The following is a 16,517-nucleotide window of genomic DNA, read 5'->3' on the forward strand; positions in this document are numbered from 1 at the left end:
AATGTTATTCAGGAAGGATTAATACCAACTAGATATTTTCATAAAACTAGTCATACTTTATGGCATGCTGGAGGTGATAAACTCCAAATACAGTATAAAATTCCTAAAGCTTTTGTCTGCATTGATAATAAATGCATTTATCAAAGTTTTATTCTTGCTAAGAATATAACTAACCAAGTAATACTTGGGACTCCATTCTTACATAACATTTATCCAATAAAAAAGATTGATAGTAAAGGAATTATAGGAACTTTCCAGAATGATGATATATTTCTTGAATTTATTGTTGAACCATTTAGTAAAATGTTGCATAATATTTATGATAATATTAAAGCAAAACAGAATCAAATTAATTTCTTAAAACAAGAAATAAACATTATAACAATCGAAGAGCAATTGAAGAATCCTAAATTACAGGATAAAATTAGTTTATTAAAAAATCAATTTTCTTTAGAAATTTGTAATGATCATCCTAATGCTTTTTGGGATAGAAAGAAACATATAGTTTCTTTACCTTATGAAGATTCTTTTGATGAAAAGAATATACCTACTAAGGCGAGACCTTGTCAAATGAATTCTGAATACTTAGAATTATGCAAAAAAGAAATTGAATCCCTTTTACAAAAAGGATTAATAAGTCCTTCTCAATCTTCATGGTCATGTACTGCTTTTTATGTTAATAAACATTCTGAAATTGAAAGAGGTATTCCAAGATTAGTTATAAATTATAAACCACTTAATAAGGCATTAAAATGGATTAGGCATCCTATTCCTAATAAAAAAGATCTACTTGATAGACTTTATGATAGTTTAGTATTTTCTAAATTTGACTTAAAATCAGGATATTGGCAAATACAAATTAATAAATCTGATAGATATAAAACTGCATTTAATGTTCCTATTGGACATTATGAATGGAATGTTATGCCATTTGGTTTGAAAAATGCTCCTTCTGAATTCCAGAAGATTATGAATGATATTTTTACTCCTTATAGTACTTTTATAATAGTATATATTGATGATATATTAGTCTATTCAAAAACAATTGAAATGCATTTTAAACATTTAAATATATTTAAACGTATAATTATACAAAATGGTTTAGTAATCTCTAAGTCAAAGATGGAATTATTCCAGACAAGAATAAGATTTCTAGGTCATATCATTGAAAAAGGAAGCATTATTCCTATTAATAGAAGTATTGACTTTGCAGATAAATTTCCAAATGAAATAACTGATAAAACTCAATTACAAAGATTTTTAGGAAGTCTAAATTATATTGCTCCTTATTACAAAAATTTAATAGAAGATACGCTATCTTATATGATAGACTGAAAAAGAATCCTAAGCCATGGACAATTGCTCATACAAAAGCCGTTAAAAGAATAAAATCTAAAGTTAAAACACTTCATTGTTTAATGTTAAGTAATCCAGATTGGAAAAAGATCATAGAAACTGATGCATCTGATATAGGGTTTGGAGGAATATTAACCCAGATAAATCCTGAAACAAAACAAGTATATCTTGTTAGATTCCACTCAGGAAAATGGAATGATTCTCAGAAAAATTATGCAACTATAGCAAAAGAGATTCTAGCTATAGTCAAATGTGTTTTGAAATTTCAAGATGATTTATATAATAAAAAAATTGTGATTATGACAGACTGCAAAGCAACCAAATTCATGTTTCAAAAAGATTTTAAACATGATGTTTCTAAACAAATGTTTGCAAGATGGCAGGCTCAATTAGCCCCATTTGATTTTGAAATATTTTATAAAAAGGGAGAAGATAATAGTCTTCCAGATTTCTTAACTCGGGAATATTTTAACAAATGACAGGCATGAACTCCCGAGGTCGGGGATCTTCCTCTTATAGAGGAAGAGGTGGTCGAGGCAAAATACCTGAGATTATATCTCAGAATGGAAAACAAAAGCTCATAGCTATGGATTTGTCACAAGATCCTGAATACCAGGCATTCTTGGAATATAAGAAAGGTCAGCAATCTCAAACTGAAGGGAATGATAGTCCCTCGTATGCCAAAATAATTGGTGATGAAGAATCTGAATCCAATAATATTGGATTTTCAAAAACCCAACATAAAGAAATTATATTTCTTTTGGAAGAAAAAGATTTGAAATGGAAAAATGATCCATGGGTTTTAATGCAAAGGTATTTGGATAATTCATCCTTACCAGCAAGGACTTATAAGTCCAGATATTTTTATGAACAAATACTTGTTCAAAATGGCTCATGTGAAATATCACATTTTACAAGCACAAATAAATAAATTTATAATTTCAGCAAAATGATTATAAAAAAGGTTATACCTTTGGAAGATTGGGGAATTTCTCCTATGAAAGGTAAAAAAATTTTAATCAATAAATCAGCAGTAAAATATAATTACTGGGATTATTGTGATGCCTTTATGAAGGTATTAGATTATGAAAATGATAAGCACAAACATTCCTGGTTTATAAAGGTTTGTGCCAATGTTTATAACACTGATATCCCGCACTGGTTTATACACTGGTTCTACTATTTTGGTCCCACTCCAAATATTTTACCTGAGAAAATAAAATTCTTTTTTGATAAATGGGTGGATATTTCACCACAATTGATAAAGAAACAAGAAGCTAAATTGTTCATAGAGGGAATAGCCTTCATGTTCTTCTTCATTGAATTTTCAATACCTTGGATCTGGAAATGGACGCCAGAAATTGGTCAGACAGAGGCTGGAATTCCTTGCTTATACAGAATATCCCATATTAAATTTTGGGATAAAATGATGAAAACTGATCATAATACAAAGGAAATATTTGAAAAAGAGACAATGGATCTCCTCCAGACGAAAATTAGCGTCTATGAAAATCAAAAGGAACATATTGCTACCCCATCTCCTTTCGATCATATCTCAAGGAAATTCAAAATGAAGTCAGAATTTTTGACTAAGGAGCAGATGGTTGCTGCATATGTGGAAGAGATGAAAAAGGACCTTATGGCACATTTTGGGGAGGATAATAAATCCACCAAATCAGATTCAACCATGGCATCCGAATTCATGCAAGATGCTCAAGATCCAAATGATGTGGAATTTGAGGATATTTTTGAAGCTATCAAGGAAACCTTGGTAGAAAAAATTCATAAGAAGGATATGGAAGAATCTTCCTCAAACCAGGCAAGAACTGGGAGAAAATCTGATTAAAGAAGGTATCAATGCATGATTATCAGTGTCAAATGACGCATTAATAAGCAATTAATAAGATGACGTAATCAATGACGTCAAAACAGACAGAAGGCCGGGAATCTCGGCTTTTCTACTATTCATTTTTTACTTTTAGTTCAATTATTATTATAACTGTAGCACTTTTTCCCGAAATATCGGTCTTATACTGTGTAATACACGGTTTCTACTGTAGTTTGTAAGGTTAGACCCCTGTAGAATAGGATCCCCTGTATCCTATAAATACAGGTGTTTAGAGTGTTAAGGGCAGAACCTTGGAAGAAACCTCTCTTTTGTTTTCTCTCTTTCTCTTCTGCTCATGTGTTGAGCAATCTTTTCTCATTGTAAATCTATATATTGAAATAAAAGAAGTTTGCTACATAAGGACTACTGTAAGTTTTACTCGCTTTATTTTTAATTTCTGTATTTTATTTATTATCTTATTTTATTGTTCATGGATAGCCTTATAGGCTAACCGATTCATGTGTTGATTCCTAACTGTTAATTACACTAGCATGAATTTGGCATCATGAATAATTAGGACTCATCCAATTTATAGGTTGGATAATAATAACTGACCTTGACATAAAAATTATGTTCTAAATATATGGCTCCTGGTAAGACCCCGGTCATAGCCGTGTTAAAGGCGTTTTTAAGGGCAGTTTGGAGTATTATATTTGGATATAAATTTTATGAAAGGCTGCCGGTTATTCATTATCTTGTAAAATCATCCTATCCCTGCATGATGATTCTGGTAGTAAAATATAATTTTAGATTCAAACTATTGATTTGAATTAAAATATAATTTGGGCCATCAATCTGCTAATTAAATTTGAATTTTGAATTTACATCAAATCCAACAATTCTTAAATAATATTATAAAAAGAGTGATAAGAGTGAGAGATAGAATAGTAGGGAGCGACAACTTACTTTGAACTATAGCTCTCTTTATATCATTGCCCTTGGGAGTGTTAAACTGGGATAAACTAATCTTAGTTGTTATTTTTTTCCCTCATTTAATCCATAGGAAAAAGAGAGAATCTAGCATGAGTTTATCATGCCTGCCCACCTAAACTTAAAACAATTTATAAACTTAAAGACACCTTATAAGATGTTAGAAAATATTAATAAATCTTTTAGGAGTGGATCTTATAATATTTACTAATTTTTCTTAATTAAAACAGCTTTTATATATCGTTCTTTCTTTTTTCCCCTTTAAATATGAAATTTCCAGTACTTAAAACTTTTAACAAATTCAATCCATTTTAGTTAGAATAAATTAAAGTGTCCTATCCTAAGATTTAGCATAATTATTAATACTCCTTATTGATTACAAAATCATAAATACCCTCCTAATATTTAATAAAATTATGTAATCCTTAAATGAAAATATAAAATTATCGTCTTTGCCCTTACTGTATTTTTTTAAAGAAAAATTATAAAATTATAAAAAAATCAAACAGGGTGAATAATTTAAATTTAAAAAACTATAAAAAAAATTCACTTATTCAATTAACAAAAATCAATTTTTCAAAATAAATAAAACTATTATTCTTAGTCCACAAAGTATTTTAATAAATTCAACATAATAAAATGAATAAAAACCTAGCGAAAACTAACATATTGGACTAAATGTTGAATGACCATTAAAAATCAAGAAACATGTATAATTTTTCAAACACAAGAATATTCAATTATACCAAACTGATGTTTTAATTTTACCATTTTAATTATGAAACTCTGATTATCAATATATTATAAGCTTCTAAACAAATTAACAGACTATAGCTGCTCCTGAACATGCATATTTTTGCAGTGTGAAAAAAGGGGTACTGGTCAGGATAAGAAATCAACCAAAACCAGCTTACCTTTTCACTCTCCCTTTGAACTCACTAACAGCTGACCTTGGAGATAAATTGAAAAAACCTGTCTTGTATAACATGATGCAAAAGTTCAACTTAATACAAATAACAAAAAAGCTTGAAATCAGTGATTAGACAAACATGCCAAAATTTAAATGGTCCTAATTCTGAATGTCTCAAAAAGATATGCTGATAGTTTATAGAAGCAAATCATCACTACATGAACAAGAGGGAACCTCATAAAACTGAATTCTACCATTATCAACTAAATTAACTACTACACCTCACTCCTCGTCATCCTCATCTCCATCACCACCAGAAGCCTTCTTAGCAGCTGCTTTCTGGTTCTTTCTCTTCACTCTACCAGGACGACCACCACCGAATGGACTTGTGAGCGAGAAATCGATATGCTTCTGGGAATCCACCCTAACCATGAACGAGGGCACGTTGACAACTTGCCTTCCAACCCTACACATGTATGAGTTGGTTAATAGAGCATTCAGCTTCTTTTCAAACAAAATTTCCCAGAGTTACAGTGCTGTTCCACTATAGGTATATGTACATTCACTAGCTGAAAATTGGAGCAGTCTAAGAATATTGCCCCAAGATGGCTACAATAATGATCTATAACAAATTAGAGGAAAGACCAGTTGATCCACATTGGGCAGCTCAAATTAGCATCACCCGTAAGAGAATAAACCACAGTAATTAGGGAAATTAACAATAAGGGTAACAGCAGCATAGAGTTCTGGGTTGACTCTCATGCGTTAAGAAGGTACTCTCCGGATTTGTCAATTTTTGATGGCACAACATAACTGATGATCCATTCCACATTAATAGTAAACTAGAGTGGTAACAGGAAAAAAAAAAAGGAATATCCACAAAATGCATTCAAATCACGGGCACTTCAGGAAAAATTTCGGGTAATTTACTATGGGCTTTCCTGAGGTTTCTCATAATTACAAATACCACTAGTTATTTAAAAGATTACAAATAATACCTTAACAAATATCCGTTGTGACAACTCATTGTAGGGGTATTTGTAATTTCAAAGAAGTATTTGTAATTTTTTAAACAACTAGGAGGTATTTGTAATTGAGGCACATCTCAAGAGAGCTGACTGTAATTTACCCTAAAATTTTCAAGCACAAAGTAACCAGCCAGATGCATGCATAGCCCCTACATGATGAACATCAACCAAGACAGGTGCAGGAAAAAATGAAAATTGTTATCCGGTCATTTAGCAGCGACCTCTCACCACCTGTCTACCGGATTCTATTATAAGACTACTTTTGTTGGAGAATCTATATAAAGCTGTGCATGTGTATTCATCAACATAACAGGTGCGATGAATAATCATCCATAACAAGCTACATTAATCTATGATCAGAACGGAAACTAAAGTCCATTGGAAGGTTTAGAAACTGAGTTATTATACCTGATATGCCTTTGCCTGATGAGCACTCTGGCATGGTGGATAGACTTAGCCATACCAGCCTTGAACACTAGAGTTTGGAGGCGGCGCTCAAGGAAGTTCTCAACAGTGAGGGCCAAGACATAATCAAGCTTGTTCTGGCTCTCATCGAGCAACCCATACCGGTTCATCCTCCTCAGAAGGGCTTCACCTTCAAAAATACGACGAGGATCTTTCTCATCAAGGGTCAAAAGCATCCTTGCATTATTCCTAATGCGGCTCAGGGCATACTGAACCCTCCAGAGCTCCCTCTTGCACCTAAGACCATATTCTCCAACAAGTTTTAGCTCAGCATCCAGTCGCTCCTTCTCATAGGGACGACGAGGCTTCTTAAAAGTCTTCCCATCTGTAACCAGCAGATAACAATTTTGTTGTAAGCTCATACATGATTTGGCATCTATTTTTGTTTTTGTAGGAGACCATTACTTGATTTAAGGAAATAAAGTATGACATGCTACAGGGAGCCCTATTTCAGACTTTAGAGGATCAAAGGTGTAGCTCTAGAAAGACACTCCCTTTGCTCAGATACCAAATATGAAACAATTATGCTATGCAAGAAACTATGCATCTTTGCTGTAACCACAGAACACGTATATTTTACATAACACTGCATATCAACAGTACGCAAAAAGTATTTAAAAGAAAACACTGCATATCAACAGTACGCAAAAAGTATTTAAAAGAAAATCACAAGAAAACACTTGCAACAATCATGGGAGTGGGAAGCAGAATAATCTTTTTCCTAGGCTGGGCAGCAAACTATGTCCTAATTTTCCAGAACGCTTGTTCTTATAGTCCTATAAACTTATCAGCTCAAAATGAATAGAAATCACAAAAACAAACTCAAACGAAAAAAAATCCAAATTTCAGAAATGAGTTAAAAAAAAAAAAGACATTTTCCAGCAGCAACACAACGATCACTTAAACATCATGTACCTAGAGTGACAAACCCTAAAATCCATCAACATTAAAATGAAATCAACATTTTCACGAAAAGAAGCAGGAACTCCATAGCCTAACATCGATCCACTATTAAACAGAAGCAAAACAAGAATAAATCACGAAAACGCGAAACGACAACTTATACACATTCACAATCTTGCACTCCTATATATCAGAGGCATATAATATTTCATAGTGTATCCATATACGTAGGCCGACAAGCTACGAGGGGCTTACAGTTGCGGTAAAAGGAAACGTGCACCATTGTTCTCCGCCTGCCGCCGCCGCCGACGTCCTCAGCCCGATCTCCTCCTGATCGTAGTAGAAGGGAAGGACTAGGGTTTCGAGCGGAAAAATTGGAGAGGCAACCTATATACTCCTACTTCGGGGCCAAAACCCTAGTGGGCCTGCCCGCCTTTGGACGAAGCGGGTCCAGCGATGCACTGAGCTTCACCATCTCGGCCCAAATAATAGTAAACATTATTATTTTTAGATAATTATACTCTCTATAAAACTTCTGTAATTAATTAAATTTTATATATATAATATTTCTGATGTTTATTTTTTTAAATAAATATATTTTTTATTAATTAAAATTTATAAAATTTGTTCGTATTAATAAAAAAATTAAATTAAAAATTATATTTTTAATTAAAATAATAAATAATTTTTTTAAAATAAAACTAATTTGGTTGAAAAGGTATAGGGATAAATTGATTAGAAAAAAATTTCTTTTACTTATAATAAATTAATAATAGACTCATTCAAAATAAATATTTATATTAGTGAATTTATTAAATTTTTATCAATAAATAATTTATTTATTAAATAAAAATAAATATTAAGAATATTAAATATAATTTTTAAATTATTAAAATGTGTAATTGTACTAAATTTGAAAGAGGTGGGCGAATTGGTCTATTAATTTTTGTATTAAATCATATGAATAGGACGTGAGGATTTAAATAATCAATATTTATAATGATAATTAATTATCATAATAATCATAATTAATGGATTGATAATATTATGTACATAAAAAAGCTTATCTAAGTAACAAATGGGAATATCTGTAAATCTACAGAGACGATGACGCTAATTCACAGGCTGACCTCCGTCGTCAAAAACCCCCACCTAAACCCCACTACCACGGCGGCCGCCGCCGTCGTCGTCCGCCACTATTCGAGCAACCGACCTGCCAAGAACAACAAAACCGGTGAGGACGAGTGGAACGACGCGTGGGAGACCGCCTGGCTCCCGGACGACCTATCCGCCAAATCGTCACGTGCTCCATGGGAGGCCGACGTCAGCTTCTCCCTCCCCTCCACCGCCGAAAATCCCCAAATTACACCCTCCGCCCCGCCGGAAGAAATCGACGCCGAGACACAGGCATTTGTGGAGGACATGAACGATAACTGGGATCAAAGGAAGGGAAAATCGGTCAAAAGAACTGCGGAGAACAATGTGGGCTCTTTGGAATCGTCTTCTTCTTCTTCGCTTTATAGCTTGGAAAATATTAAGAGGGATTATAGGTTGACGAAGCAAAAAATACACGCGGGACTGTGGGTGAAGGAGATTGAGAAATTTGAGGAGGCTAAATTGGGGAATTCAGTTTCTGGCAGCGACGATATTGAGAAACTGCTCGATAGCGCCTCCGAGTACGCATTTGTTTTCCATGCTTTGTTATGTTGTTAAATTAATTTATTATCATGAGCACATGAATTCCTTCTTCAATTTCAGTAATCAGTTGTTGCAGTATGATATTTCAAGTAAGATTCCTTATTTGATGAATCACGCTTGTTTATTGTTAAGGGAGTGATCCGAGGGAGTCAATTTTGTTTAGAAAATCTTCATCTTGGTTATACATTTAAATTTTCTATGTATCTGATTAAGCGATCATTTTGGTCTAGTATTGCTGGAATACTGTACACTGCTTTTGAACTGGAAATGGATGATGGTAGAAGCTGATTTTGTTGTTTCTTTGAAAATCTTTTATTAATATGGTTTTCAGTACTTCGGGAATTGCTTTAGGCTCTTGCATATACATTGCTCAATGGTGTTCGTGATCTTTTGATCATCTCCGGATTTAGTGAACAACCAAGCACTATGTATGCTGTTGGGGAGAGTTCATTTGGGAGTTGAGCATTCATGTCAATTCTCTATGAGTTACTGATGTGTTCCATTGCATCATCATTGTTTCTAATGCTTCTTGGTGCTGTTCATTTTGATCTCTATTCATTTTGCTGCTCCATCAAAATTCCCTTTGCCCCTACTATGTATGCTGTTGGGGAGAGTTCATTTGGGAGTTGAGCATTCATGTCAATTCTCTATGAGTTACTGATGTGTTCCATTGCATCATCATTGTTTCTAATGCTTCTTGGTGCTGTTCATTTTGATCTCTATTCATTTCGCTGCTCCATCAAAATTCCCTTTGCCCCTACAGTTCTCCAGCTTGGGAGTTCCACCTCCTGTCTATTGCTTTGAGGGTTTTCCTGAAGCAAATTTGGAGTAAAGAATGTAAGAGTTTAGTGAGACCTTCATGTTGGATGAAATTTTGGGTTCGATAATATGCTGTCTACATCACGATAGGCTAGACTATGGCCATACAACTACTTTTTTTCCGGGAATTGGTTTGATGAAATTCCTTACCACAGATAGTTGTTTTCTGCTGTGGATGACCATATTAAAAGGCTAGTCTTTTAAGTATTTTCAGGCGAGGGAGCACATAAACACTCATTTATGCTTTTTGCCATTTATATCCAACATTAGATTTGCTCACTATTGGAGACTTTAGATAATTGTGACACCTAGCTAAACCTCTTTGGGTTAATAAATGTAGGATATTTGATTCTCCAAACAATGATTTTGGAGACCCAAAAATTCCCAGCTCTGAGTTCAAAAACAAACCTGATGGCTGGGAAACAATATCAAAAACCCCAGATGGCAATGTATGGGACATGTCGCAAAGAGAAGAAGACATCCTGGTTCAAGAATTTGAGCGTCGAATTGCCTTTAACAAGTTCCAGGTTTGTATGGGTCAACACCATATTATTTGGAGCTTTCTGTCTGGTTTATGTCAATGTACTTTCCGTTTCTTTGCTTGTCATTTTTCTTTGACCTCTGCCTTTTCATGGATTTCAGATTGCCAGCTTTATAAAAACACACATATTTAGTCGTAGGAGGCCCATTGATGGATGGAAGTACATGATAGAGGTAATTGGACCAAATGCAAGGAAAGGGAAGGGAAGTGTTTCAAGGTTGCCTGCTGTATCAGATGAAGCAACTCAACCTTTCCGTGAGGAGAAGACGGCATTCCCCAGCCCTTATTCTTCCTCTAAGGGGAGATAAATTGTATTGAAAGTCACATCCAAGTGCTAAGTTCTATTACATAGTGTAATTACTGTGGCAGTTGAGACTGACAATTTAGCTAACGCGAAAGGAAGGGGTTTCTCATTCTGATTTTGTATTACTTCATCAATTTCTCCATTACAAGTTTTTTCTTGCCAAGTGAACCTCATTAAACTAGAATACTACATAAACACTTCCAAATGCTGATAACTCTTTCCTCCCCGGTTTTTCTGCCTCGTTGAGTGAATTAGACTTGCTTGTGCATCAGGTGTTCAAGCAATTTTCTACCAATAGACGCATGTAATTGCTAAATTTTAGATCATATTTTCTGCAGATGAGAAGAGCAGCTTCCAATGAGAAGGTGCTGAATATGACCAAATTTGTTCCTTTAGAGAATGAGTCTGTTTTGGAATTTCTGTCCACTCTTATTACGACGTTAAACAAGTATAGTTTAGGTAATAACAAATACACTCTCAGTTGTTCTTTTTGTGTGTTTTAAAGTGCTAGAATCACTTCATTGGTGAACCATTGTGTAGAAATTTGGAAGGAGACGGCATCATGCTTCTTGTAAAAAGAAGACGACACTGTATTCATGAGTACCTGAAAATTTCTTAATCTCCCTGAAGTTTTAGAGCTACATTGGCGATTTCTCACTATAAATGGACGAACGGTAAAAGATTACTACTGCACAAACATGAGAAAACACCAAAATCCAAACATGTAAAGTTCTAGCAACAAAAGAAAACAACTACGAAAAGAATTTACAGTTAGCACCAGAAAGGAAGAACATCCTGAAGAAGTAGCCATCATGAATTTCAACTCTGTCGACAAGGCTGGTTGTTGTCAAGCTAAAGCACAGTTTTGATATTGTATCTCTCACATACCCTCGTCCCGTTTTCAGCCCACCACTTCTCTGCCTGATCCTCTGTGAAATGTTTCCTACTGCACGATGAGACCACAAAAATGCTCAGTCAACCAAACAAAAGTTAAGTAATAATAAGCTTCCTATATTTTTTTGAAAATATCAACAAGTTCTGTTTTCTTGAGATGCAATAAACTTTTGGAGAGAAAGGAATTGCAAATAATGCTAACCTGAAACGAACTCGTCTCAGTTCATTAACACCATTGGGTAAGCTGACAAGAGTTATGTAGACACCAGGCTCATCTTGTATAACCCGCTCCAATTTCTGTCCTTGAACCGTTGTTCCATTAGATAGTGGCAGAGTACTTGAATTGTCACTAAAATCACTCGTCGGAGAGGCTGCACTTGCCACGCTGCTCCTGTTGGATGGACAACTAATTTCACTTGCCATTTGCTCATTAGCATCCAAGTTGCTGGAGGCAAGCTGTTCCACTGGCACTCTTTCAGCCATCTCCTTCAACTGCCAGAAATGAGGAATTTATATATAGCAACTCCAGTCTATAGATTTATATCCTCTCGTTCTCCAGCATCTTTGTATCAGCTACAATACATAGTACTATGACTTCGAATATTAACAAAAGACCAACCTGAGCAGTGAGAGACTTGATCACTTCTTTTGCAGCTTTGCTTTTTTCAGCTTCATCTGCTGCCCGTGCATTCATCTCCTTCAGCTGCTTCGATTTTCTTGCCAGTTTAGCTTCAAGAACTTGGGTTTTGCTTGTAAGTTTTTCTACCTAAAAACATATCAATGAAAATGTAAGAAGGAAATGATGTCAACAGTTGGTAATAACTTCTGATTGGGTGTTTGTGTGCAGAATATTTGTGTTCAGGGACCTACTTTTTAGCTGCACAATGAAGTTGGACAATTACATAAAGTACGTGAACTCTTCCAATTACAATGCTCATGGAACAATAAAATATCTCCTACCAAACAAAAACATGGAAGTTAAGACAATATCCTATGTGGTTTCTTCTGGTTATGCGAGAGACCATGTACAGTCAGATGTTTCATAAGGTGAATGCAGCAATCTGACCCTGCATTATTTTCAGATATCAAATACAGAATAGGGGTAAGCGAAGGGAATAATTCCTCCATTGAAAATTTACATTGTTAGGGAACTACAACAGTATACAGTAACGTGTTTTCAGCCGTTAGGCCAAAACTAAAATTTCTGTTCCATTGAGATCCATTAACATCATCATGCAATTTTATAACCCAGAACTTATGAAAAGAAATTATATATTTTGTAGAAGCAATGAAGAACTCTGCAAAAATTTTAACTTAGACAGAGTCACTGAAAAAAATTAGAGAAGTCAGATATCAAAGCAAGTGAGATTTATTGGTTTACCATCTCCATAGAGGTTTACCTGTGCCTTTAAACTTCTGACCTCCAGGCTTAGGCTATCATTACCACCGATCCTCATATCATCTGGGGTTACTTCTGACGTCCGAAGGGTGAGAGATGAAGATGGTGAAGGTGTTGTAGACCTCAGAGAGCTCTTCCCAAGCACTGGAGATGGTGACCGAGAAAACAATCTAGAATCTGGAAGGAAAAACGAAAGAAAATTCTGAGAAGATCCAAATGGGCTAGTTGGTGATTTTGAAGAAATGCTTGGCCTCTGAATATTTCCGTTCTGAAGTGGAAATACACGATTATCATTTGATTCACATTTGACTGCAGAGCTTCTATCCGACTTGAATGACTCAGCAGATGAGAGTCTGGAAGCATTTCCTGGTAAACGAGGAACCCCAGTCTCCTTTTCAGTCGATTCACTGGGCTTATATGGCGAACCTCCAGTTTTAACATTACGAAGAACAGCTGCAGTATCTGCAGCCTTCTGTAATTTGGTGAAACAATCATCGCAAACACGATATGGCTTGTTCGTGCTAGGGGCTAAAGAGGCTTTAAGAGACTTCCTACTGCTACATGCTTTGCAAAAGACAAGTCCGCAGTTATAACAGTTATGACGCTTTCGTATGAAGTTAAAAGGAATATGGCAGCCAGAGCAAGAGGAATTGTCAGCACCAGATATCCATTTGTGGAGACATATAACGGCAGTAAAATTTGAACCACACGTTATGCTCTTCACTTGTTTATCTTTGAAGAATTTGACGAGTGTGGGCATGCTCCGGTCAGCATTGTCACCATGGCCGAGTTGCCCGTTTGCACCCTTACCCCAGGTATAAACTTCTGCTTTCGATGTCAAAACTACAACATGATGTGAACCACAAGCAATCTCTTCCACACAACTGTCTGTTATGTCACCTTTTACACGAGTAGGAAACTTTCCATCTGACACTGAAGCTCCCATGGCGTACACTTGTCCTGAAGAAGTCAGACCAACAGTGAAGTCATTCCCACAGGCTACCCGAGTAAAACTTGTGCCAACCAGAGAAGCGATGCACTGGGGAATGAGTCTGGAATTATTATCGCCATGCCCCAGCCGCCCTTTCTCCCCATCCCCCCATGTGAACAGATTTCCAGCTAAAGTCTGGCTGGATCTTCCAGAATTAGGAGATTCAGAATTAACTTCCACTACTGCTGCAGTGTGCCATGCACCACAAGCAACCCTCAAAATCTGCATTCCCTTTAAAGCTTCCACTTCCCGTGGAATACTGGTATTACTACGACTTCCATGTCCCAGTGCACCAAAAGTTCCATCTCCAAACGTAAACAGCCGGCCAGGAGATGCCAATAAAGCTGTATGCCAAGGACCACAAGAGACAAATGACACTTGTAGGCCATCAAGGGGTCCACCAACCCTTTTGGGGATCCAGTGACTGGCCTCGCTTCCATGCCCAAGCAAACCGCAGTTAAGAGAACCATCACCCCAAGTGTAAAGGTCACCAGAGAGTGTAACAGCACAAGTATGATACTCTCCACATGCTACCATATCAATGTTCTTGCCACTAAGATTTTCAATGAGCTTTGGATGGGAAATATCAGCTTCAACTCCATGACCAAGCCTACCCCCAGCCTCTTCACCCCAGCTGAATATTTCCCCTTGTTTAGTGACTAAAACTGCATGTCTCTTGCCGCAAGCAATATTTTGCACGTCAAGTACCACTGTTGACTCCAAAGCCTTGGGCAATAGAGCATCAACCTTCATGTTCGATGATCTACCAACTCTAATCAGACCACCTCCCATTACCCCGTGATCCATGCCTTCTCCCCAGATGAAAACATCTCCCAAGTTATCAAAATCCTCATTACAGGAACCTTGACTTGATGAACTTACAGCACTAGAAAGGCTCATCCTGAATGTATCGGCTCCCGAGGTTCGGGCATTTGGGTTTTCTACAGCCCCAGCTGGCTGGAAAGTGGGAAAAGAATCAGTGAGTTGAGGATACTTGGGTGTTGCAGTGATTGACACAACATCAGCAAATGCTTTTCCCAATCTGCTCTGAGAAGTATCATCAGATCGTTGGTTATCTCCCAGATCCTGAGGAAACTGAATTAGTTGGATGAAGATAGAGTTAAATACGGGAAAAGCTTAAAACATATTTATTTGCTAAAATGATAGGCTGTTTCGGGAAGATGAGAAGAAATAAGATAGTAGAACTCACAGAGAAACTTGATGTGGCAGCCCTCCGACCAGATGAACTAGTAGATAACCTGCGACCAAATAGACCATCTGATGATGCACTTTCATGCCTTGCTTCATTTCTTACTTTCTTGTAGTTAGCACGTGCAATCAGAGCTTTTAAACCAGCAAACCAAACCTCAGCTTCATCCTTATCTTTGCATATCTGTAAAATTTTAGAAACTAACATCGCATCAAGTTTGCTAAGAATCAAACTAAATTCTTCCAATTTGGCAGGTCAAAATGTTTACTAGTTGTTGATATTTAGTAAGAGAACAACTATAAGCTCACCAAATCCAAGGATCTGTCACTATATATAAGTGAAAACGACTGGTATTCCTTTTCGGGCCGAGGGTACCGCTGAAATATTGCCTGACAGGAGAAAAAGGTATCATGTATATCAAATGCTTCGAAGTAACAATCATCTTTAGTCTTGGAGCGATATAAAGCTAAAATAAGTTGCAAGTAGCATATAATGGAGATTCTTTGTTAAATACCAGTAGAAATAATTACAACATCTTGATAAAATCATCAAGTAAGCCTGATTTTTAGGCGTTAAAGATCTTGGAAGGTTTACCCTGAATTAACATGTCCCTTAAGATGCTGGGCCATAAAGAACTGACCCAAGTCAAACACAAACAGCCCAGTTTTCAAAAAATTTTCCCCTTGAACATTTCATTTAACATATCAATTAGGATATGCAAGTCCAGAGAGGTAGAGGTTTCTTTTCTGTTGGGCCATTCAATTGGCACAGAGAATTACAAATAGAAACCACATGTAAAACATAAATACTTATCATGAAGTTTCAATAGGAAATCAAATATTTGGATTCAGTTAAATAAATCCCACCATGCAATGTTCTGCAATAATGGAAAATAGAATCCTCACAAGAGTTTCGTGGCTTTTGCTTAAATCATTGGTCATACTTACAGTCCTCTGTCCAGGAATTATCTTTGAAACTTGACGTAGCTCGAGCTGTTTTTCATCTTTTCCATAGTACCATATCAGGGTAGACTCATCCTGAAATTTGGCCACAACTATCATTTAACTAGAATGTCTTACCATCATATTTATAGAAACAAAAAAAAAAGGCCTAACTAATTAAACTTTGCTGTTTATACTATGAAATAAGTAAAATCTGATGTCTTGACCTCATTAAAATAA

At 35.8% G+C, this 16,517-nt stretch overlaps 3 protein-coding genes across 4 annotated transcripts in view; 1 reads left to right on the forward strand and 2 right to left on the reverse strand.

Moving 5' to 3' along the window:
• On the reverse strand, nucleotides 5,133–7,881 carry LOC105159949 (40S ribosomal protein S9-2). Its single transcript, XM_011077181.2, has 3 exons — nucleotides 7,736–7,881; nucleotides 6,521–6,902; nucleotides 5,133–5,550 (listed from the first exon to the last, which is right to left on the reverse strand). Exons 1-3 carry the CDS (start codon nucleotides 7,761–7,763, stop codon nucleotides 5,367–5,369), a joined length of 594 nt encoding a protein of 197 aa, XP_011075483.1. The 5' UTR covers nucleotides 7,764–7,881; the 3' UTR covers nucleotides 5,133–5,366.
• LOC105159952 lies at nucleotides 8,547–10,990 on the forward strand. The gene is made up of 3 exons (XM_011077183.2): nucleotides 8,547–9,156; nucleotides 10,338–10,524; nucleotides 10,640–10,990. Exons 1-3 carry the CDS (start codon nucleotides 8,588–8,590, stop codon nucleotides 10,844–10,846), a joined length of 963 nt encoding a protein of 320 aa, XP_011075485.1. The 5' UTR covers nucleotides 8,547–8,587; the 3' UTR covers nucleotides 10,847–10,990.
• Nucleotides 11,131–16,517, reverse strand: part of LOC105159953 — a 6,633-nt gene continuing 1,246 nt past the window's right edge. Inside the window, exons 3-9 of one of the 2 annotated variants that reach the window (XM_011077186.2) lie at nucleotides 16,284–16,373; nucleotides 15,645–15,725; nucleotides 15,337–15,519; nucleotides 13,137–15,212; nucleotides 12,356–12,502; nucleotides 11,939–12,228; nucleotides 11,131–11,788 (exon numbers count right to left, since the gene is read on the reverse strand). In XM_011077186.2, the coding sequence (XP_011075488.1) occupies nucleotides 11,695–11,788; nucleotides 11,939–12,228; nucleotides 12,356–12,502; nucleotides 13,137–15,212; nucleotides 15,337–15,519; nucleotides 15,645–15,725; nucleotides 16,284–16,373 (2,961 nt within the window). In that variant the 3' untranslated portion in view covers nucleotides 11,131–11,694. Of the gene's footprint in view, nucleotides 11,789–11,938; nucleotides 12,229–12,355; nucleotides 12,503–13,136; nucleotides 15,222–15,336; nucleotides 15,520–15,644; nucleotides 15,726–16,283; nucleotides 16,374–16,517 lie in introns of both variants that reach the window. The other variant, XM_011077184.2, reaches the window with a different exon arrangement.

This window comes from Sesamum indicum, linkage group LG4 (assembly GCF_000512975.1).
Source record: "Sesamum indicum cultivar Zhongzhi No. 13 linkage group LG4, S_indicum_v1.0, whole genome shotgun sequence".
Taxonomy (NCBI): domain Eukaryota; kingdom Viridiplantae; phylum Streptophyta; class Magnoliopsida; order Lamiales; family Pedaliaceae; genus Sesamum; species Sesamum indicum.